The 25,639-nt window shown below is 40.2% G+C and overlaps 1 protein-coding gene across 1 annotated transcript; it reads right to left on the reverse strand.

Annotated features, from left to right (window-relative positions):
- Positions 1 to 1,102: 1,102 nt before the first annotated feature.
- On the reverse strand, positions 1,103 to 14,689 carry LOC309415250 (mothers against decapentaplegic homolog 4; the record flags this gene model as incomplete). The annotated part of the gene is made up of 11 exons (XM_082012716.1): positions 1,103 to 1,314; positions 2,450 to 2,588; positions 3,845 to 4,013; positions 4,985 to 5,168; positions 7,073 to 7,123; positions 8,935 to 9,045; positions 9,177 to 9,296; positions 11,110 to 11,325; positions 12,918 to 12,947; positions 13,371 to 13,545; positions 14,441 to 14,689. The coding sequence occupies 11 exons, from the start codon at positions 14,687 to 14,689 to the stop codon at positions 1,103 to 1,105; spliced, it is 1,656 nt and encodes a 551-aa protein (XP_081868842.1).
- Between the last annotated feature and the right edge of the window lie 10,950 nt (positions 14,690 to 25,639).

Genomic DNA, 25,639 nt, shown 5'->3' on the forward strand with positions numbered 1-25,639 from the left:
ACATATTGTATCTGTCATACAGTCAATACATTTGCATTTTTTTCTACTATAAATTCTCTATACAAAGTCATTGCCAATTGATACGGTCATTGATGGCATAGGGCTTAAAATAACCAAGAGGTATAAAAACAAGTTTGCCATCTTGCCCTGAGTGGAAATGGTGAACAGATACAAAAACTGGATCCTCAATATTGATGTAATATTATACATGATTTAATGGCATATGCAAGTAAAAAGAGTCATGCAACTTTTTAAAATACCTGCCAAGTTTTGCTTGAGTAAAATCATAGAAGTCAGTAGTAGTTATGAAAATATGTTCCTGCCATTAGGTACTCATTATGCAATTTCAGTGGCAACTTTGCAGACTGGGTATTTCATGTTACATTTAAATTGAGTGCCAGCACTGAAAGTCTCCATTTCCTTTAGTGTTTTAAAACTCACGTGTCTATATAAATAAAAATCTAAGATATCTTTTTTTAAAAACTAGTGAAGGAAAAGCCACATTTCTTTTCCTCGCTATTTTTAATCAATGCCAACATCGTATGTCTCATCCCTCACTTTTTGGCAGCTTCTATGTTTTAATCTGGAAAAATCATAACAAGATAGTCAACAAAATAAAGAAGTCTTCTGTTAACTATTGTTCCCTAAAAAGAACATCACAAATCAGTTGGAATTTTAAAGTTGCTATAAGGTAAATGTTTACAACTATTAGAAGGAATTTTCAGATATAAATATATATATAATATATATTCTGCATACAAAAGGCTCCTGTGAGGCTTATCACCAAGATGCCATAATAGAGAAGGAAAGTTTCAGAGGGAACAAACCCAATATTGTAAAGTCTCTATAAGGCGTTTACTTTCCACTTTAAGCCCTGAGCCATGTATTATGACAGTTAAGTTCTGAAAATAACTGAAATCCAAATTCTGCATGTTCAGTTTCTTTCTGCTAAGAGCAAGGCGGCAAACACATTTTTAAAACCTGGTTTTTGAAGATTAAGCAGAACAAAAGTAAAATATATCTTCAGGTTATAAACAGAATTGTATTTTACAATCCACCATCCTCACAATGTAATGGCCCACAGCAGTGCAGCAGAGAGATCTCAGTCTAAAGGTTGTGGGTCTGCAATAGGCATGGTATGAAGTACTTCATCTAAAAGCTGGAGGGCACGGTGTAAGTGAATTTCAATCCAGCACGGTGTCTCTTTGATGCTCTGTCTTGGGTAATCGGGTCCCCAACCTTTTACAAAACTCATCCTGAGTATGCATAAGCGGCGAAGGTCATCTACACCAATTCCAGCAGCAGCTGACAAACCTAAACGGGAGAGTTTTCAAGTAAGTGTTCACAGACATGCTCCTTTATCATCTGTTTGTTTAGCCATTCCTGTTTGCTTGGCTCGCTCTTCATGTACAATTCCCTCTCTCCTCTCGCCAAGGCCAATCCAGATTGCTAGATCTATGCTATAGTGAACACACCAATTATTTTGCATTTCTTCCACTACAGTTTTTTTCATAATTCTGCAATCTTGAAAGGGTGTTGAAATATAAAACTCCTTATAATAAAGAGGACATGATGAAACCCAATGTCTTATGTGATAGAACGCATGTAAACCTTACTTAGGAAGTATGGTCAAAAATACTTATTCTTGAGGTTTGCCAAATGCTGCGTTTTCAGCATAAGCACTCAAGACTGATCACCTGCAGGAAGCCAGGTTAACAAATTACACTATTTACATCTAATAAAATAAAAAGATGAACACAGCTGGCAAACTTTGACTCACAAGTATGGCTAAGAGAGAAGTTAAATACATCCCCCAAAATGCCTTCAGCAATTTATAGGATAGCTGGAAAGAGCCATTTGGCAATAGAAGGAACCCAGTAAACACTATGGCACATAAAGCAGGCTGAGACATGTAAGTACTTACACTTTTAAAAGTACCAGAATTTAGTAACTAAGAAAACTCTAGCCTACCTGACACTCTCCTCTTCCTCCTCTCAAGAATCTTAAGTTTCCCTAAACCTACTCAAGGACTTTGTGGCCCAGCAATCCCAACTGTTTTAAGTAACATTTTTACAAGCTTAGATCTCAAAGATCGTTTTTCAAACTTGGGTCTAAGCAGCCAAAAGTATCCCTGTTTAAAGCAACAGAGTTATACTATTTGACCTTGTATATAACACGTTTTCTGTTGTACTGCAACACTTCTTGCAGTACAACAAGAAGCAGCTGCTCCTATATCCCACATCCCCTGAAGACTTAAAAAGAGTGAAAACTGGTGTGTGGAGCAGGTACAAAGTGAATGAATACAGACGTACCACGATGCCATCCCAGCCCCACCTCGCCCCAATCCTGCTACCTGATTCCAAGTTCATTTGTACTGTCGCAGGGGCAGTGGGTGGATGGGTGCTCTTATGAGGGGAAAAAAAGGAGACCAAGCAGTTAATGTACTTACTAATGGCTGGGGCTATTCCACCTACTGATCCTGGGCCAGGGATGTTTCCTGCTACTGCGGCAGCTTGAGCAGCAGCAGCAGCTTGGGCAGTGGCAGCCTGCTGTTGCATCTGACGATGACATTGGCGTAAATCAAACACCTTTAAAAAAAATAACATATATCGAACTATGTGGACTTACTGAAATCAATGAAGGAACGAATTCCTCGACTTCCATCCCCAATAATCTGGACCTCTCTGGTCTCCCAGAGCAACTTCCACAGCTTCACCATACACTGTGGTAAGAGCAAACCTTCCCTGACTAGTTTAATTTCTAACAGAAATAATCCATTAAAGGTGATTCTTAGAGACTCTTCTCATAGGACATTACCACTGGCAATACCAGAACCTGGCTGAGCTGGGCAGGCTAAAGCAGTACCCTGTGCAGAACCAACTGCAGGATCAAAGTCTGAAGGACACCACCAGCCAATGAAATCCTGACTTTTTAGTTAAATCTCAGGATTTCCAGAAAATAGGCATACAAATACAAATGGAAGCCAAGCATAACTTTGTCAGACTTTATTCTTCTTTGCCACTTTACTGAAATGTTAGTCTATTTAAAAGAAATACCATAATTGATAGGCCTGAAGTTTCAGCAGCTAGGTTTCAGGTTGGTGGCATTTTGTATCTTTGTGATCAGGCTTGGCATTAATATATACAGGAACTCTGTTTTCCTAATAGAAAGCTGGTACACAGAGGCCGGTGTGGTTTCTCTCACCTTCATTACACAACCTGCCTGCAAAACCGAGGATTAAAAAAAAAAAACAATCCACTGCAAACTTCAAGCAGTTTATCTCTAATTCACAAATGATTTTTTTTTTTACAAGTGTGACTTGTCCTACATAAAGTTTCAGGCCTGGCAGAGGCATGTCCAAGCAAGAATCTCCTGAAAAGGATTTTGTTTCCATGCAACTTTCTGTGACATTTGGATCACTTCATGTTCATAACACATTAACACACACCTTACTCTTCTACTGTATTTATACATACTTTCCCAACTTTTCTTGTTTGAAGACAGAATAAAGAAATGGATAATCTATGCTAAAAATTTTAGTAGCAGTTAATTTAAAACTGTAAGGCTAGAAATACAAAAAACTGCTAGGGTAAAAATACAAAGAACCGATACCAAGATTGTTTCTGACAAAATACAAAATTAGTTACTTTTGTAGATGTTGCTTTCAGTTTAGAGTCATTTTAAGAAGCCATCTTTAGTGGCCTGTCAAATGGAAATTTTTTTTTAAAGGATAATCAAAAGCAAAGTTACATTTATTTCAGTGTCTCTCAGCTTTCCTAACATCTACCAGAAGCACATGTATGCTATTTCCCCCACAAGTTTCATCCAGGCCCATCAAACCAACCTTTATGTATGCACTTGGGTATATCTTGTGAACGGCATCCCCTGGTGCGCGCCCTGCTTCTCGATCCAGGTAGTAGCTCTGAACGAAGACCGCGTGGTCGCTGAGGCATCTAACCCACACGTCACCTTCTCCTTTGCACTCCAACTGCACTCCTTTACCTATGTGCAACCTTAAAAAGAAAAACAGTCCCAATGCACCTGTGCATACATACTATAAATCAGACCTTTACTAAATACACCATCAACAATTCTCCAGCACTCAGTCATCTGTGGTGCCTTAATTTACACTCCACTCCTACAAGGACTTGAAATTGTAGTTATTATCTTACGTATAAGTTAGTATACAGTTACAGAAAATCTGCAAAGTAAAAAACCATCTGTAATACCATGTAAAAATCTATGGGAAACATAGAATGTAGAAGCAATGACATTTGAGTAGCAACTAATGCACTGACAATACAGAGCTGGGATGCCAAACACATTCAGTTCTGTTCAGAAGTGTAAAATCCCCCAAGTATTCTAGTACAGAAAGGCACTCAAGTACACATACAAAGCCACATTTTAACGCAGAACTGTATGTTCATTTGGATCACGTTATAGCAATCTACCATTTTGATTGTCACACTGCAACATTTTCTGAAGACATGGTATCATTTTGTTCCTTTTCGTTTCAAAGAATAAAAAAAGCTGCAAGATTGCTTCGGTTCTCTATGCTTCCACATCAAAGCCTAGCACACGCACGGTGGGAATGAATGAAAATCCAACTAGCTATCCACCTTCCTTTGCTCCTCTGACAAACCTAGATAATCACAGTTATTCTCACATCACTCTGTGGTGTGGAGAGCTAATATTCAGCTTGCATACATAATGGCACAAGTTGCTAATTTTATCCTTGAAGGCACAGCCTCTTAAAGCAATGAAAAGCAATGTGCTATTGCAAAGCAGTGAAGGTCTTTTGTCACACAGTTCACATTTTGAATGCATTACAGTAGTGGCCTAGAAAGATATACTCTGCTATAGTTAATTCAGTTAAAAGCAGCATACCATACTTGTAATTTCAAAAGGGAGGCACGCACTGAAGGCAAAACAAAGTGTTATCAAATACCACAGACAGCTGGAGCTTTTGGGATCTGCAGAATACCTTGCTCTCTCAATGGCTTCTGTTCTATGCACGTTGGAAAGCTGGCCCAGGCAAAAACGGTCTCCTCCAGAAGGATCCACATATCCATCAACAGTAACAATTGGACAGCTTGAAGGGACCTTAAATGTTTCCCCAACTTGCACGTCCATTTCAAAATATGCGATTGAACACCAGTATTCTGGAGCTAAAGAATATATACAATTAACTGACTGAAAGGCACAACCCCCACCCCCCCGATAAACCCATTCCCGGCAATCAATTAAGCCTTCTGCGGCTGCATTTGTCATTCAGAGTAACAGTGCATTCACATAAGCAAGTTCAGATAGACAAAGACGTGTCTGCTAGCACAGAAAAATACTACATACTGCAACGAACATGGGCTTGTTGTTCTCATTTGGGCACACATCAATGCTAGGGGTTTTTGTAGTTAAGATCATACCAGTCTTACAGAGTTTATAATTCCAGTTACATTTTGTAAACTATCTGCATTCCTGCACCTTACGACTATAGCTTGATTTTGTCCTCCCCTAGCATAACGAAGTAATACATATACACCTATTCATGGCTAAGATGATAGAAATTAACTCTCAGACAGATCTGGCTTAAGACATAAGAGGAACTACCTCCTAGGTGAAATCAGTTCTCTCTATCCTCCCCACAAAGCAAGATGGATTTGGAAAGCAGGGCAATGGAGGAAAAACATCAAAGATCACATACTTCTCTCACCCGCACACAAGAAAGTCAGGCATGGGATAAAACAAAGAAGTATTAAACACGGAAGCAGAACAAAATGGCATGTTTTAATAGCAAAGAGGTGGCTTTGAACTAGTAGTATTTTAAAAAGAAAAACTGGCTACAAAGGAAAGATGGTACTTGGAAGAAGCTACCATGGGAGGAAGGGAAACCCAGACTCTCCAAAGGATGCTACCAAAACCCAAACACTCAAGTAAGCGAGGAAACCTCGCACACAAAGTGATTTTGTACATGTGTATCTGCTGCTTGTGCGCTACCTGCGAGCAACTGGCTTGTCAAGCCCTGGGCACAATTTGTTGTGTGTGCTTACAGCGTTACCGAATTTCTCTCTTCAGACACATTAAAACCTAAAGTTGCCATAAGCTTAAGTCTGTAGGGATTTCAGGGACTCGGCACCCTTGCTGACTATAAGGGCCCGTTTCCACAAACGGGTAACACAGTTGGCACTTCAGCAGCTTGCTGGGTAGGGCAAAGAAAATCAGCACTACAGTGTACTCAAAATAGGGGAAGGAGAAGAGCTACCATGACAGGACCTAAACAGAGCAGCCTGATAAGCCAACAGGAAAGAGAGCTCTCGCAGTGCCCTAAGTGGTACTTATTCATTACAAACTGCGGCATCCAACAGCACACCTACTTATCTCTAAGAAACCGTTGTTCTGGTTTTATTAGAAAAGAATAAACCAAGGTGCCTGGAATTCACTTCAGTTTTTTTATCTTCAAATAAACACTCAAGTCTCAAGGACTGAAGAGGGTGAAAAAGACATACTAGATAATATGAAATACAACTTAGCTACAGTTAAGTTCAGCCAGCAATTATCAACAGTTTTATTTCTGGTACTGATTTAGTCACTGGCCAACGAATAAACAAGTTAAACTTTTAGGCTTTTCAACTATGCAGCTCTCCCTGTGCCGGCAACAGCTTTGCTGTTGTTAAAAACAGAATACCACCACGCACCTGCAATAGTGCTAGCTTGTACCACAACTACAACTTCAGGCACCCTGTAAAGTTTAAGATCAAGGACATTCAGAGTTCAGACACGTCCAGGGTAGGAACCAGCTCAGTGTGGGTTTGAGGGTTGCAATTTTTGACCTGGGCACCCTGGTTAAATTCAGTTTACAGAGTACATCACTATTTCAAAAAAGAGGTCTGAATTCCAAAGACGACTTATCACAAAATGTTTCCTCTCCTTCTTTCCTCCCCTTTTGAAGGTATCTTTCACAAATTGCAGAGCACTCAATTTAAAAAAAAAAAAAAAAAAAAAAAAAAAATCAGACTCAAACCAGAAAGTCATTGGCTTCCACAATACTTAGCATTACATGTTGGATTTTACTCACCAGGATGATTTGATATAGGAGGCTGGAATGCAAGTTCATTGTGAACCGGCCCTTTAAAAGAAAACATGCAATTTGTTTTACACCAGTCAAAATAAGGTCTTCTTTCTTAATTTGTTTTCCTATGAAAAAAAGACTTGTGAGGATGTCAGATGCTATAAACTCCAGTAATTTCTGGATCAATTGGCCAAATCTGACAGGGGAGGAAAATGCCCACAGAAGAATTATACTCTTAGAGGTTTCCTAAAAATTCAGAAGTTGAGTAGAGCACAAAGCTCCATTAGTGTCCCAGGAGGAAAGGCTCCATGCTGTTCAAGCCAGACTCAGCTCCAGGAAAAAGCAGAAACCAGATGTAGCATGGAGATGCAACAGAAATAGGACTTGGGCTTCACATCTGCCCCAAAGTCAGGCAAGGAGAGAATCCTTGTATAGAGGCATGTGATATAAATCTGTCAGAAACGACACTTCATTAGTTTCATCAATCACAGAACAAGTTGCCCAGCATGCTGTGGACTTGACCATTAGAAATGCTCCCTGAACGTGGAAAAAAGCCCTAGAGAACCCATTTTCTAAAGAAAAACAATACTGAATACAGTCTCGGTGACAGTCAGTTTATTTTCTCCACTTTTATAAACTAACTAGGCTCCTAACAGGCAGCAGAGAACAAGAAGGAAAGACTTAAACACAATATTATAAGTAACAGCAGCTTTTGCAACGAGATGTCAAAATAGGCACAACGTTGGTAGGTGTCAAAACATGTGACTTGCTGAAGTGAGAAATGGCAGCAGCCAAGAAAAGCTCTGTGTGGTATCACCAGCCAGTTACAAATATTAATTATGGAAAGATATATGCACTGAGAAACATTTATAGAGTATCTACAGCACCACTAAAGTTTTTACATCCTGGTATTTCTAACCAATAAGATGATAAATGAAGTGAGATCCTAACAGAATAAAATAATAAAACTTAATAACCGTATCTAAACCGCAATTTTCTTGATAGAGACAAGCTGAAAAGTCATTCTAACATCAACACACAGTATATTCTCCCCTCCACTAACTACAACTGCTGCAAACAGGTGATCTGGTCAAGTACTATATTAGGAAATAAAGAATTGTTCTAGCTTTTTGCCACAAAATTTAGAAAAATGTTGATTTGGGTGGGGGTTTTTTGCACTATACTCTTCTAATGCATATACTGTGCTAGACACACTATAAGTTTGATCACTTTTTTTTTTCCTTCCCATCCCATATACCTTAAAACAGGAGGTTGTGGTCCTATTTTGTAGATGAAAAAGATTTTTAAGTTTGTGTGCCAAATGTACTCATGAATCAGGCTGTGGCAAAACCACTTTATTAGCAAGTACTTTTCAAAAGTTCTTCTAAACTGGCTAGTGTACATGGACACACATCTTTCAAAGTTTAATGTGGACTGTTACATTGTTAAGACACGACTTCAAAATTTCTAGAAAACAAAACCAGCCATAAACTTCCAAGTTTTGAAAGAAAAATATCCAAACAACACTTTTTGAATCAGCTTCCTTTTCTGCAAAGGAAATATTTACTACAAGATTGCAAAGCTTTAGAAACAGAGGTTTAGAAAGGAAATGCTCATTTGTTAGGTATAATAAGACATCTGTAATATAGAAGGTATCACTACAGCTATCTGAATTTGTAATTTCTGCTGCTTTAATGGAGCAAAGTCTATCAAGCTCTTGTATTTAACTGTCAGAATATACTGAACACAGTAATGGTAGCTCTATAACCAAAAAAAAGGATTTTGGGGAAAGAATAATCACAAATAAGCCCCCAGCATTCAATGGAATTAAAACCAAGGTAAGCGATTTGAAAATCTGCACTACTTACAGTAATGTCCAGGATGCATAGGTGGGTGATGCTGAAGATGGCCATTCTGGTGGTGAGGTATGGTAGGTGTGTAGGCTGCCGTCCGACTTCCAGTCCAAGTTGTAGTACTATCTAGAAAAAGAAAGGAGCGGTTGGTTTTTAAGGGAGTTTCTCCGCATCTCACTTCTAATCCTCTATTTCTCCTGAACATTTGGAAACTGGTTTTAGAAAACTAAGAAGAGTGCACGTATGTATATACTCACTGTGATGGTAAGTAGCTGGCTGAGCTGTAAACCCATTCTGCTGAGTTCCTGGCTGAGGCCCTGAAGCAATCTGTAAGAGTCCATCACTATGGCTACCTGTCAATATACTGGTAGGTTGACCTGGTAAAAGAACACACTACCTATTCATGAACGTTCCAAGATTTTAATTAAGAAGAGCTCAGCACTACTGGGTAGGAAAATACACCCAACTAAGGGCACTGCAATACACAGTTCCTACGCGTTTGGTTTCAGGATTTTTTTTTTCCACCCACCAGAGTGTCTTAGGAAACCTGAAGCAAGATGCTCTGCATCAGTTAATTTTGACTCTGACACCCTTAATATTTTAGGAGTAGAAGTATGCAGAGAACTCTGTTTATCAACTGCATCTTTGTTCACATCTCATTTTTCAGTTTCAAAGGAAAGAAGAAGAGATGTCCCAGGTTTTACTGAATATAGCATAGCTGGAGTAGATTTGGTATGAATCCAAAGAGGCCAACAACAGGTCCAATAAGTTGCTTATTTTCAGCATGTTACAACTACTGTTCCTAAGGAGGACACTTGCTTCAATTTATGTTCCTCCAAAACATACTGAACAGTATTTTATTTTTAAGAATAGTGCTGGAATAGAGCTGCACACATCACTGGACTCCTTTCTGAGAAAGCTGCTGGGGCTTTTTTTATCCCAAATAAATAGTTCAATAATTGTCTAAGCTGTAAAGTAAAACTACAGATATTTCAGAACAGGTTAATAGAATTTGATTTTTAAAGGCTTCAGCTCAGCCATTAACACTAAACTGATCAGCAGTTTCACAAGTACACTTGCACTCTCAAACTGGTGTGGCTAATAGAATTTAACACATTGAAAACTTGAACTAAAACCTAAAAATGAGGTTTTTTTCCTGTCCATTTGGCTCCAACAATTAGAGCACTGATGAGAAAAAGTTACTGACTATAAACTGTTGTGCAAAGGCAATACAATTAAACTGCCTATCCTTTTTTCTCTGCTGGAGAAAAATACAGACATAGTATCTCAGCTTGGCAAAACCGTCATTAGTTTTACAAAAAAGCTGTCAGTTAAAATTAAAGAACATTATCAAAACACCATGCCACCATAATTCAAATGTGATAACATGAAATCCATTACATTCACACCTCTTTGACATTAAAGTGATGAAAAGTATGCAAAACCACTCCAAACTTCATGGTCTCCCTATGTTAGTGCTGCAGGACGTTGCATACATAACATGCGAACGCTTCACTGTCCTGCTGAAGTGTGAAGTTTGATGTTGGTACACCAGACTCTTCCACTTGTACCAAATACACACAGAAAAGTAAGAAAAACCTCAACACAGCGCCCCAACAGATTCATGAAAATATGAATTAAGGCTGTCACTTTGGTAGTACAGTGGGCCACTATAAAAATAATCAGGTTAAAACTGAAAGACTCATTTTGTGAGCTGTGGAACACTAAAGAATCATCTGGAAACCTCTCAATACTGCCACCTTATAGTATATGTTTGTTGTCCCGCTTGCTGTAATCAAATAATAAAAATTATTCCATTCCTACAACAAGTAGTCCAATAATAGCCATAATGTTCTGTCAGTGGTCAACTGTTTTAAGATTATATCACTGAACCTCTGGCATATCCAAAACAGTCTTGTAACACTCATGTAGTGTCAGTCTCACTGAAAAAAGACTCGGTCACCAGGAAAAGTTACTCGAATTACGCTGCAAGTTAAAACCGTATGTTAACACTTAGGAGACTGCCTAGATCATATACTGCCACACACTTTACCAGTGTAGTGTGGCAGCAGCACATTTCCAATGCAAGACCTACTTAGGCAAAAATCAGTTATCATCTTTGAGCTTTCGCATTTTCATAGTTTAGTATTTATTACATGAACATATTTCATATAATCTCGATGATCTTACTTGTTGAAGCCACAGGAATGTTGGGAAAATTAGTGGTGCTGGTAGTGCTAGCCTCAGTAGGAGCTAACATGGCTGGGGTGCTATAAGGTTCTGTAGATGCCCTGTTACTTGGTGGGTGTTGGATGGTTTGGACTGAATGGCCTTCGGCAGAAGACAATGACGGCTGCCCCTCGTAGTCATGAACGTATTCGTCTTTCACCAACATGCTTGATGGAGCTGTGAAGAAGCAAACGGTTAAACATGCAAAGCACATCTATTTTCAGGATTTAACTACAAACTGCTCTGCTACTTTCAAGCAATAACAATGCTATTAAAACTACTCGGGGGAGGATTTAACCTATATAAACGTTGCTAAAGCACTCCTCTAAATTACAAATAAACACTTCATGCCAGCAGCAGGAAATTTTGAAGCACAACTGGATGGAAAGGCAGACTGTCTATTTTGCTTGCTGCTATCAAACAAGCAGTTTAGTCCCACAGTAGTAGACTCCAACAGCACTTTGTTTTCTAGTCCATCATTGTGTGATTGGACACGGTTAATAAAAGGGAAAAACGTGCTTTTTCTCAAGCACCTAAGTATACGTTAATGAACTTAGCTAACAAACCAATTCCTAATATACAAGTAAGAACATACATAAAGCTCCTACAAAAAATGTAATTCATGAACAGAGCACATAAACTTCATGCATCCCTTAAGTAATTTTAAGCAACTCCCATCCAAATTGACTAGAAACATCAAATTCACAAAGACAATATAACACTACTCTATAGTTAACAACATAGCCCACTAATTCAGAATATTCCACATACTGCATAAGGAAATTACTACCATCACCACTACAAGAATTTATTTCTATATATCCTCTTGAGCATATTCAAGTAAAACTCTTACACTATGTTAGCTCCCATGCTCATTTTTAAAGCAGCCTTAAATATATTAAACCCTGACAGTAATTTTGTTTCCTGCTGAAAAAACAGTAGCACAACAAGGAAACACCTATTATTTATTTAACTGCTGGCTAGTAAGCTTTGATTCTGTACAAAAGGATCATTTTTCAGAAGACACAGGTAACAACGCAAATTAGCAGAGATGAGCACACAAGTTAAAGCTTGGGAAGATAACAATTTGTTGGGCTGTTTGGGTTTATTTTAAGTAATTTTTGCTTGAATACTTCTAATAAAGTACTAAAATCATTAGATTACCCTTAAATTTCCTCCTCTATGAATTTCTTGTGGAAGGAAAAAAAATCAGTTTTGAAATAAAGCAATTATCAGCTGCACAATCTCAGATTTCTGAATAATGTTCATTGGACATTTAATGTCCAATTTCTCTCAAGTTTCAGGGACAGCAAGACTATTAGACTGCTTCATTCAATTGCATATTAATTACAGAGTTTCTATTATTTTCTTGTTAAATTCCTTATTAAATCATAAGCATCTATTATTCCCAATTCAATTAATTAGTATATCACAGGTGCACATGATTTTGGGTCTTTGGTTGGGTTTTTTTTTAATTAGCAGCATTCAACAGTGAGGTTTTTGTTTCTCTTTTTTGTTGCATTTATAAGTGGCAGGCAATGAAAACAGAACATATCTACAAGCTGAGCTGAAGCCTCAATTTAAAGAATTTATCAATACTTGCCTCTCATATGCTACTTAGTTGGTGTTCCAAAACCAGAGAGACAAATGCGTTTCCATCTGCTCTCTATACTCCCTCCCAAAGAGATGTACAGAAATAAACTGTACATACTGAAGAGTTTAACACAGTTTGTGCCTGTAGAAATGCAACAGTAAACAGAACTACTTACCAGAACTCTGTAGTGTCAGTCCTGAGAGATCTTTAAAAAGAAGAAAAAGAAAAGGGGGTGTGGAAGATTATATACAGAGATATCTTCAACAATGTTTGAGCAATAAGTTTATAAGCCTTTACAAATTAATAGTACGGACTCTACATATTATACCCCCTCCACCACAACACAAGTCTCAATGCTAAGTTATTCCTAGGATGCACATTAACTGTAAGAACTATGTGCAAAGCCAACAGAAAGACTTAAACAAAAGCCACAAACTGTTCTTTCACATTTGGAATAAAGGTAAAAGAATAATTCCATTAAGAAGATGGTCAAGAGCATGTAAGAGTAATTTATAATTAGATCATTTAAAGTTAATGTTTCTAATTTAGGCCTGTATTTTCTACACACAAAAGGAAAACATTTACATTTTATTCCTACTGTTCCACTTTAAATCAAGAGTCTACTTACCGATGCCAGGCGATACTACACGCTCATAATGGTAAGGATTTACACAGACACTGTCACATTTTAAGTCAAAAGCATACTGACAATATTTAACATGCTTGAGTTCATTTTTATGAAGATCGGGCCACCTCCAAAGACGAGCGTAAATCACATGAGGGAATCCCTTGCGACCAGCCACCTAAAAAGTTAGACACAAAAGTTGATTGGGAAAGTAGCAAGACATTTCGCTTCACTTAGTGAGGAGCAAAGCTGGAAGAGGACAAACAACAAAACCTCTCTCCATCATCAAAATATGAAAAAAGGGTGGTGTACAGTTTACCCAAGGTTCTGTACTCAACAGAAATAAATTTCTATTAGGGTTTTGCTACAGTTAAGTCAACACTGTGATTCTTATGAAAAAAACTGGATACAAAATGGCAGAAGCAGAATTTGTGCTTAATGTAGTATGTATGGTCACCCTCCCCACCATGGATGATGAAGGAGCTTTGCCCCAGACGAAGAGGAACGAGGCACTAAGCTACACTATAAGGAATTTACAAGTAGAAGAATGCCAATCCATTATACTGAAAAAAAAAAAAAAATTGCTTCTAGGGTAGACAGAAAGCTAGCCAGCAAACATGACATCTGTCCTGGAACAAGGAAATCGCAACCCAAGCTATACAGGTACTGAGTACTGACGATATAAGGCTAACATAAATCCTCAGTGCAGACTCCTTGGAGTACCTTAGCAAGGGATCATAGGTCTTTCTTCACACTGCTGACCAACACAAAGCTAACAGAAGCTTGTAGTGAAAACACCAGGATAAACAGCCGAATTTGTTACGTGACCCTGCTTTTTACTGCCACACACACACTCATTTAGAACGGCTGATCCCACGCCTTCAGCTCCTTTTGAAAAAAAATGATCAACTACTGCAGCAGTCCAGAGCTCCAGCCACAAAACATGCCTACAAATGGGGGTAAAGGGGGACCAAGAGAAGAGCTACTCTTCCTCAACACTCTAGGATCCTGCGTCACTCACTTTTGCTCCAGCTTCACTAGGAGGAAAACATCTGATTTTCACTTGTACTAACCTGAAGCCTCCCATCCAGCGTTCTCTGTATTGTAACACACTTGCTAGGATGAGCTCCATTTGTGGTTATAGCTGTAATCAAAGAATCCAATTCATCTTTTTTCTCCTTTAGCTTTTTAACTAAACTTTCAATTGCGCGTTTTGCAAAAGTTTCACTCTCTCCACCTTGTCGATGGCACATCAAGCTGTGAACAATGCTCAGACAAGCATCATTACTTGTTGGCGTGTTAGTAATAGACATATTGTCCATTTGTCACAGCTTTTTCTTTCAGATCAAATGTCAGTTTTGGGGGCTGTTATGATTTTCAAGCTGATGAACAAGAGATGATCCAAGTTAAGTGTTAGATGTACTGTCTCTTGGTAAAACCTAGGAGGAAAAAATATCTACATTAGAATTGTTTTTAACAAATTGCAGATCATGTTTCTAAGGAAGTCTGTGGCTTTTTGCTTCTTTTATTTTCAAGCTAAGTGCAGGATATTAAAAGCACATGAAAAAACTGCATTGCTTGTCCCATGATAGCTAAAACATGCTTAAGACACTGCTTGCACAGTTTTAGAGATAGGATTATTTTTTTCCCCTAGTAACAGTATTTAAATAAAGATTATAGTTTATATACATGTACACATAGTATGTACATATAGAAAGGCAGGGATTATTAGATGAACAGGCTCTGAATCAGGAAAAAGAGAACGGTGACATAATTTCCTATGTTTTATACTGGTAGGATGAAACCAAGTGAAAATACTGACTGGGAATCGAGGGGCATTGATTTAAACAAAATTTGAATAGTGAAGAAGCATGAATGCACACCAGAATCATCTGTCATCTTTATTTAATAATCCTGTTCAAATAGTTCAGCTATGTTCTGACCTCAGACTAACTCTATTTCTCTTTGCTCATCAGAAAGGCAAAAATTTTATCTGGTCATTAGCTTAATACACATTTATGTAAATTAGTTTTGTGTGTATCTCTATATATGAAAATCCCAACTGGCACATTTGTCTTTACTCACTTGGATCCAGCTTCTTCTGGATCAAGACAAGTCAACTGAAGTCACTAAAAAAAGTGCTTATAAATTGCCTCGAACAGAACTGCCTTAGTTACACTAAATGTAAGATAAGGAATAAGTCCGTCCTAACACATTTGGCTTTTCAACTCCATTTGTTAAGAACCTGCAGTGGTTTCTAGTCATGAAGTCATTCTTCTCAAAGCCAGCAGACCTCATCCTTTTGAAGTTGCCTTTAATTCACAAATTAGAAGAGCTGGCCTCATTTTCTCAATTCTGAATGAGCTAATTACTACACTTTATCTTGCTTTATCCAGAAACATAGGACAGCAGGTTTTGCACACTCACAGAAAAGGAGTCTAACATTGTCAAAAAGCTGCTTTGGTTCTTCATCTGGTTGCAGGTAGTCATCCCACTAACAGCATTCCACCAACTACGTGGTCTGACTAAGACACTGGCAGAAAATACATGTAAGTGATTTTACTACATTTACATTTTCTGAGTAAGATTAAAATATAAGCCTTTCTGAAATGAACATGTTGTTCTCAGCAATGTAAATAGTCTATTTAATTTCAATAGTTAAGGAAAAAGGTTTGTTCACATTATCTGAGGAACACAACTAGTCAAAGACCTGTTACTGCACTGGAATTTTCCATGTTATTAGAGATACAGTAGCCGCAGCTATTTATTGGAAACAAATGCGTTCATTGCACAAAAATAAGAGTGGAATGTTAATTTAGCAAGTTAACGCATCACACAAATTACAGTGTGAATGCACTGTTTCCCTTCTTGTAAAAGGAATATTGTAACACAAATCCAGCACAACTAGAAAAGGAAACAAACTCTTCCCTATTTAATATTTTCTCCAATTTCATCTTGAATACAGCATGCTTTAGTATACTTGGAAAAAAAATGCATCACAAATCCTTCTCCCCCCACTCAATTTTCAATAGTTTTCTTCTTTTGTAAGGATGCTTCTGGATCTAATTTCTCCCAAAGGAAAACAACTACCTAAAGGTTTGAGTAAGATCGTTTTACCTAGCTATTAAAGTTTCTCCCTCAATGCTAGGGTTTTTTTGCACTTCAACTCAATAAGCCTCTTTTAAAAGTCAAGCTTAACCTGCCAGTCATTCTCCATGGCAACCCGCACTCGCATAAATCTGTAAAAGCCTGCCAGCTAAAACAGAATAGAACATCATTTTCCTTAAATATAAAGCAGCATCCCAGATAGATATGCATAAATAATCACAAATAAGTGACTAGCTAAAGCTATTAGCCAAAAGAGCTTTAAATAAAGAGATGCTTAAAATTAGACATGCAGTTCTATCTTCTACGCCCCTAAAACCATGAATGAGAATTTTGCTTGCTGACTTTCAGAAGACAAAGATCAAGCAGATAAATCCTTATTTCAGTGGAATGATCTTCAGAAATGCTGAGTCACCCCTCAGCTGCCACTGCGCTCAATAGGCGCTTCTGACTGTTCAGCACTTTTGAAAGCTGGGCCACTTGTTTAGGATTTTGAATAATGTTACACACTGCTGGTGCGTAATTGCATGGTAATTCGGGAGCCTTCCTTTAGAAGCCCCCTCTACAGAAACCCTGTATTTAATCTCGCAATTTCAACCCCCAGAAAAAGGGGGTGAGGTCAGTGGCTACCAACCTGGCATATATTGATAAATGCTGGGACGTATTTCTTCTGAAGCACCAGAAGCATTAGTGTATTTTGCAGACGAGCCAAGTTTTTACATTCCACGAGTTTAGTTTTTCATGAAATAGCTCTACGAGCCTATCTTTGACTGAGTCACACATTCAAGAGGTGCCTTAACACCTTCTTACTACATTACTTTCATGTGTGCAAATAAAAGCAAAATGCAATCTTAACGCATTGTATTTTTAGAAGATAGCCTTTGAAGATAAGGTTCCAGTATGCCCTCAGACATGAGTACTAGATGTTCTGCACAACAACAGTATGCTTGTGTGATTTAACATTTATTCGATGCGAGTGTGAAACTTCAAAATCGTTCCTTAGCGTGCCCCCTGCCCAAGCAGGTGATCCCACACCACAGCACAAGCTTAGATTTACAGTGGAATAGGCAGGGTCAAATATATTGAGCAAAAATCTTCGTACTTCCCTCTACCCAGGAATTTCATGGACACAGCAATGGGCAAGAGAGTGCTTTGGGGGAAAGGGGCAGAGAGGAAAGACAGGGAACATGAGAAAAGCAGCAGCAAGAGACAGTGCTTGTAGCAAAGCTCTCAGCTTCACCTACTAAGGAGCAAAAAGGTATTTCCCTCCTTTTCGCTATAGTGTGGTGTGAGCAGAACACAGAAGAAAAAAGATGGGACAAGCTAATGTAAAATGCCAAGAAGTTACAAAGTTATAGAGAAGTACCTCATTATGTTATGGAAAGCAATTTATTTCAATAACTTAGTATTAACAGGTATTTTACAAAACAAGTGAACAACTAATGTTCTGCTATAATCTAAGTATTGGAACAAGAATAAGGTCCTCTGAAGAGGAGATAAATCTGAAAGACAAAAGAGGTTAAGATTGCCTGGTAATTAAAAACACCTTTGATGATCTGCAGCAAACACACTACTACCTCAGAGAACTGATAAGTAGCCATTAACTGAAACCCTTCCTTCAAGACTGATGCAGACTTGAACAAATACCATAATTCTTCCGTACATCCTACTTCCCCATGGCTGCCTCGCTGAAGGGTGATGTATCTTTTTAGCCTGTGCAATGAAATTCAAAACATGAAGCAGCTGTCTAAAATTAAAAATGCAACACTGGTGCCACATGCCTCATTTTCATGTCTGTGGGTAATTCTGCCAAAAATGGTTACCTGAACAATATAGATCCTGAAAACATAGGCATCCATAACAGTATGCTACCTCATGTAACTAAAATCAAATACATTATTGACTTATCTACGTGGAAGTAACATTACGGAGCTCTCACAGTAGTGCCCTCATCGCACTTACATTTATCTTATGGGCAGGAAAGCAAAATAAGCACCGTACTGTTCAATCTATTCCACTGTTCTCAGATCAACTGCTACGTTCTCTCTCTCAAAACAGTTATAACTTTACTAGCGTGACTAGCAAGCGGAGACCAGGTTTAATGTTCAGCATCTTCTGTAAAAGCTATGAAAACTCAGTGCTAGCTCAGAGCTCCAGGACAGCATTCTCACTTGTGGAAGCAAGGTGCTCCTGATCAACTGGACAAAACTGAGCAAAGTACAAAAAGCAGAGATGTCACCCAAATCAATGCACTTATGGAACAGAAAATTAATACCCCACCTTTTTTGCCAGTATCTTTTCAGCTGCACCAGCAAGATAATATTATAAGCTAAGATTGCTTAAGAACAAGTGCTTTTACATGCCAAAAAACAAGGGTAACAAAAACAGCGTGAGCCATGACTTCCAGATATTTGCAGCAACTCTTCAGGCAGCATAGTAGGTATTTAAGAGATATGATCATTTGGAAGGCCTCATAGAGTTGCTGAGGTGTATTTCAGTTTGAAATTCTTCATCAAAAAAGCATGCAGACACATACAGATGTAGGCAGACACACACGCATGGTCCGAAGAAGGTACAAGGGTTTCAGGAAAAAATATTTCTGCTTTTCATGGCTAGAAAAAACACATGGACTGGATTTCCTTGCTTTTACAGAGGTATTACTACAGTCGTACAGAAGCCCAACTGAGACATAAGGGTAGAGGCTGGTAAAAAATTGCAAAGACTTCACCTAAACCCTCGTCAATAAGCCATTCAGCCAAGCAAGTTTTGAAATGTCTCCGAAAAATCCCTTCCTCCAACAATTCCCATTTCCAATTCTCTAATGCAGTTGAAATTTGCTGAAAAGCTACGAATCCAGATTTCTTAAAAAGAACTCACATTCTTTTCTACATATTAAGAACAATCTTAAATGAATACTTTTTACACTCACAAGTCACTTATCTTCCCCCTCTCCTCCCACAAAAGCCACACTTTGCAATTTGGGGAGAAACGATCAACCCCAAACAAGAAAAGGAAATAATACACTTACGCAGACAAACCAGGCGGTTATGGATGGAGCTGGAAGTCAGGGACGTAACCCAAAGGAATATGATCCAGGCAATCAGCAATCCAACAGCTTGGGCAAGACGGTTAATCCAGGCCCGATGCTGATATGATACACTACCCTACTCATTTACAGTAGGGTTTAAGCCAATCGCAGCTGTGGCAGGATCAAATTCACCAAGAAACTCAGTCTAAAAATGTGACAGTCCAAATGCCACTGGATAATTACTTTAAGACACGGGCAGAAGGCCAAAACCCCTCCCATGTCACTTTCTTAGCATATATTTTATTCTTTAAGTTTCTACAGCAAACTAGGTATTTTCCAAACAAGAGACAACTTGAGGCTCATGGGGACTTCGCTGTTCGCACGACAAACTACACAAGAAGTAGTGTGATTAGGAGCGATCAAGTAACACTTTGTTTTAAAAACTAACATGCTAATAAGTGTGAAGTGCTGTGTTTAAAGAAAAAAAGGTAAAAAATATAGTACAGCCTTGGCACAACTGGAAAAATGGTTCCTGCAGGTGTCAGGGCAGCAATGGCCCTTTGAAAAGCTTTTGATGGAGAAAGGGAAGCAGTCTTGCAGATCAGTTCAGAAGAGGTTCCAGATACAGAAACGGTGCTGAAGGCGCAGCATAGACTGACACATCAGAAGCAAATGAAGAATGCAAGATGGATTTGCAACGACATGCACAAGAAGCCTGAAACCAACAGTTGTGATAGAAATGCAACCAGTCTGCAAAGTTAAAATCAAAGAAAAAAAAAAAGATTTTACAGGTGCTAAGGATCAGATGACACATTCGGGACTCAGGAAGCCTTTAAAAGAGCAAGGCAGTGAGAGATTCCCCATCTTTTAGTATACAAATTGATCGGACAACAGTCCTGTGTCACCTTAGAACACTTCAAATGATCATCAATACGTGATCCTTGTAGGTCCCTTCCAACTGAACAATTTATTCTAGATAATATGAACACAAGACTTTTAGCAGCAGTTATGCAAAAATGCTCTCTGATGCATATAAATATATAAGCTTGGGCATTTTCAGTATATCTGTGTAAGTGCTGGTGTTACAAACACGTACAGGGATGCTAAAGACGATAACGTAAGGCAAGTAAGCATGTCTAACGGCGTTCACCAGGTACAATACAGCATTTCTATCTACACTATGAATCTTAAGATAACTTGGCCATTATCTATTGTAACATACTGTAGAAGGGTCTAAGCAAGTCAGCAAATTTGCAGGCAGAATATCCTTTGTGATGAGCCATGACTTAAGTGAATACTACCACTATGGTCTTCAAAGAAAAAAAAACCACTCACAATGTCTGAGCTTCCAAGTAAAAAAGAAAATAAAAACTTACATATTGCAGTAACAAAGACAGACCACAAACAGATAAATGGAAAGATGCACAACCTGCAATTCTGGGGAGTCATATACCGGGGGGACGTGAGAAATGAGTTAATGCAAAAAATATCTTAATGACCAAAAACGTTATTTCCAAGTTGCAAATATGAAGGTAATTTTTTGGGAAAAAAAAAAAAAATCTAAGAAAATATAAGAGTTGTTTGCTTGAAGCTGCCACTGATGCTCTGGGAGCATGATTTACCAATAACAGCCATCCCAGTCACAGATTTCCAGCATTTTGATACCAGGCAGTAATGCAATGCTAACGAACTGGCTCATTACAATAGCATTCAAATTGATATCTTGCTAGAACATTTCACACGAATAAAGGACAAGAAAAGCTCTTGCATAAGCTGTTGCCTCCAAAATTAGACAAACACAAAGATGTCAGAAAAGCAGCATCGACATTTGATAGCTTTTAACCACCAAAACATTACTACAGAGTTTTGCTGTTTAATAATGCAGTGGTAGAAGTTTTATGATAAACATGATAAAGAAAAATCCATAAACCAATGAAACAAAAGCCAGCTCGTGATTTGATGAAGACATGAATAAGTGATTAAACTGCAGATACTTTCCAGCACATTAGACTATTATCTACTTGCCCAAAGGGTGAACAGGAACAAAATGTTTGTAGACATAAGAACAATTAACATTAAAGAACAAGAGAAAGAGTACTAAGAAGGTACCGCACTCGCACTGTTCTGTACAGTAAGAGCTAACGTTCCCCAGAATACTATTTTTGTGCGTGTATCTGAATCATCAGTATCAATTCTCCTCATCTCACTGTCAGTAGCTACAAAAATTTAAGACATATGACAGCATAAAAGGAACTGGAGAAGAGTTTTAAGACAACTCTGAGTGGCAACTCTTTCATCTTAACATAAATCCACAGTTAAGTAGTAGAAGCAGCCATTTCTTTGTGGAAGAAACTGATCTGATGTAGTTGCCCAAGTGCAGCTCTCAGCATCTTTATTCCTCTCAGCTTCCACCTGTGCACTTCAACCGCTTTCCAAAAGCGCTTTACAAATGCAACAGACTGATCCCATAAACAGAGCAAACATTTCTGCTGCACACAGTTCCAGCCTTTTATTCTTGTGCAAGAACCTAATACAACAGTAAAAAACACATCCAAACCCTATCTTGTCTGTGAAGGGGGGGGGGGCGGGGTGGTCAGGACATAATGAAAAAGGTAGCACTACTATGCTGACGTGACTATGTACGCACAGATTTTAAATCCCAGAAAGTTGCATTTGTCATTTTGGTTCCCCTTCCCGCTACTTTTTATTTTTGAGACAGCACACAGCTGAAAAAAAAAATCTCTTTTCAATACAGGCTTCTGTAAGGTCAGAGAAGGAAGACCACTGCACATTACACCACGAGAGTGAGAAGGGCAGTAAACTCCTCTACAACTGGATCTATTTCTACAACACAGATCTAGGCAGCAATACTGACACTACCTCACCTCTGAGAGGGCACCCTTCATCTCCCACCAAGCAAGAGGTCATCCCCTCCTCCCTCATCCTAGCATCCATGGGCAAGGAAGGGGATGAAAACCTGGGAACAGCAGGAGAGACCACATTCAGAGAGCAGAAGGTGGTGGAAGTCCTTGCCATAGAATGACAGAGCGAACCTGAACTGAACTCTTCCTCAGACTGTCCTGCAAGACCCACCTTCTTGCAGAAAGCTTCCTTCAACATGGACACACTGCAATTTGTCAAAACCTCACAAACAGAGGAGACAATTGTGGCTATGCCAAGCAATAAAAGGAAGAGTCAAACCTTGCTCAAGTAGAAGTGGTGTGATTTTTCACTTGTACATAACGTTTCGATATCATAGCAATAGGTGTATTAGATAACATCTGTTCTTTATTGTAATCTGCACAGGGCTAATGTTCTCTGCATTTGTTCAAGCTTAAAAAAAAAAAAAATCACCTCTGGGCAAAGCAAGCATGGAAAATTCCAGCCCCAACCAAAAGTGGAGTTTTTCACAAGGTTAACAACATAGGAAAACAGAGTCCTAAAATTCCAGCAGGACCTTAACAACAGCACAGCAAACGCTGCTTCTCACCAGGATCAACTGATCTGCTCTCAGCACCTTTGTTCTCCACTAAATCTGTGGATACCTCTCAAAACTCACATCCCTATTGTGTTAGCTGCGCTTGAATGCATTATGTAAAGAGCCATCTACTTAAAAAAGGAATTGTAATCAGTTTGAGACACTTACTGCTTCTCTCTAGGCTTCAGCTCTTTGAAATAAAGTTTCTATATCAGTATTAAACATGCATGCTTATGCAACGAGCAAATCAAAAGAGGTTCATGAATGCAAAGTGAGAAGAAACCCCTTCCAGTAGCAATCTGGCCAAGATAAGAGGAGGGCCAGAAGGACAAGTTGCCTACTTATCATGACACTGGAGTACAAAAATACATTTAGTTTTTTAGGGCAGCACAACTATTTCAACAACCTTGCATGAAATTACCTACATTACTAACGAAGTAACAACAGTAGAAGAGTCTTACAATTTAAAAGATGACAGCTATTGCAGAGTCTGAAATCACTCTTGCCTGTTGACAGTGGCGCACCATTCTTAACCAAGGTAATTTGGGAAGCGGTGGTAAAAGACACCACGATCCCACTCTGACCGTATGTGTTTGACAACAACTGGTTTGCAGTAGTACAGTTTGGACTCTAAGTAATAACACACCTAACCCACAACTAGATTACCCCGTAAATTAACCAGCCTTCCGTGGTAAAACCTGTAAAACTCAACTATGCAGCAAGTCACAAACCTCCCCCCTAAAAAAACCCAACACCCCCAGAAATGGTGATGGGAAGGAAAAAACAGTCAAGCTGGAATAATCTTTAATTAACACCCTTTGTGCTGAGCAGCCCCGTGCTGTCTGAAAACCAGCCAGAAGCACGGTTCTCTGTTATTGCAATGAAGATGGCAGGTTTCGGAGAACTAAACGCCAAGCGGTTCACACAAAACCATCCAGGGCATTTTCCAGCGTGCGGAAGAGAGCACGAAGAGAGCGGTCTGCGCAACGACAGCGGAGTAAAGTTTTAGCTGCGGACTAAAGGCCGGCTGGAGGGCCTTTGAGAGGGCACCGAGGTTTTTTAAATACTAAAAAGTTTGGGGGCGGCGGCGGGATCGTATCTTTTTTCTCGCTCAGGGAAAGCGGGGGAGCTGGGGAAGGAGCCGGGGAGGGGAACGCAGCGCGGCGGGGCCAAGGAGAAGCCCCCGGGCGAGGGGGGGGCCGCTGCCCCGGCTCCCCGGAGCGGCAGCCGGCACGCCCCCGGCGCGGCTCGGCGGCGCCCGAGGCGGCGGGGGAGGCGAGCGGGAGGAGGGCGCGCGCCGCGGGCGGCCTCGGCGGGCGGGCGGGAGCCGAGAGCGGATGTTACCTGGGCCGCGGGCGGCGGCGGAGCGGCCGCTCTCCGGGCGCGGCCTGCGGCTGTGGTGAGGGGCGGCGGCGGCGGTGAAAGGAAGGAAAAAGGGGGGAGCCTTCTGTCGCCTCAGCCGGCCCCGGTGCGGCGGAGCGGGCCAGGCCTCCGCCCCCCCGCCCTCCCCTCCCCGGGCTGCGGCCGGGCCGGCGGGGCGGCGCTCACAGGCCCGCGGCGCTGGGGAGGGAGGGACCCGGCCGCCCTATGACAGCCGCCCCCGTCGCCGCCACCTTCTTGTTGTTGTTGTTGTTGTTGTTGCCGCGGCTCCGGCCGCTCGCGCTCCGCGACCGCCGCCGACACGTCCAGCCGCCACAGCGCATGCGCGACATCCGGGTAACACACACCCCCCCCGGCGCCGCCGCCGCCACAGCCGAGCGCCTCCGCCACCCGCCGCCACTGCGCCTGCGTGCCCACGGCCCCGCCGGCGGCCGGAGAGCGGGGCGGGCGGGCGCATTCGGGGTTTGTTCCTGTGGTTGGCGTCCGGCGGCGGCGCACCGGGCGGGGCAGACAGCGCTCCTGGAACTGCAAGCACGGCCCCAGAAAAGGACAGCTCCAAAAATGTCGCCCCAACAAATGCACAGGTCCGCAAATGCAACCCCGTCAGTGCAAAAACCCCATAAATACAACCCCCCGTAATTGTAAAACCCCACAAATGCAACCCCCAGAAGCTGAAAGCCCTGCAAATGCAACCTCCAAAAGTGCAAAACGCCATAAATCCAACCCCGAGTGCACCAGGCTGCAAATGCAACTGCCTTTCCCGTTCCTCATCACCTCGGCCAGCAAAAGCAAACTTTCTGAAGGAATTCAGCTGAAAAGATGTTTTTTTAAACTAGAAGGTTACATCTTTCTACCTGTGTGGTGCTGGGCCACCACTAGAACACAGAAGGGAAGAGGTGCACGAAATACCGTACCCACTGCAAAACACAATCTATTTTTGCTAAATAAGTGGGGTGTTTGGCAAGGTGCTGGTGTGCTATTGCAGCTACTCTGATAAGAACTAAGAATGATGGAAATTTTTAAAAATTGTTATATTGCCATACCAAAATTTCCTGCTCACACTATGAAGTCATTTATAGTCACCGGTACATCCTTAAGAAGATCTTAGCAATGAAAAGCGATGTAAAATACTGCTATATTTGACATCTTTTCCTGGGTAGATGTAATTGAAGCCTCTTCATGCCAGGATTTGCTGAGTGTGTTGCAAATTATCTATTTCTAGAGTTCTGGAAGCGTTACGGCGGGGGGATGAGAGCTCCAGTTGAACGGGGAGTGTGTCCC

Source organism: Phaethon aethereus (genome assembly GCF_964289735.1).
Source record: "Phaethon aethereus genome assembly, chromosome: W".
In the NCBI taxonomy this organism is placed as follows: domain Eukaryota; kingdom Metazoa; phylum Chordata; class Aves; order Phaethontiformes; family Phaethontidae; genus Phaethon; species Phaethon aethereus.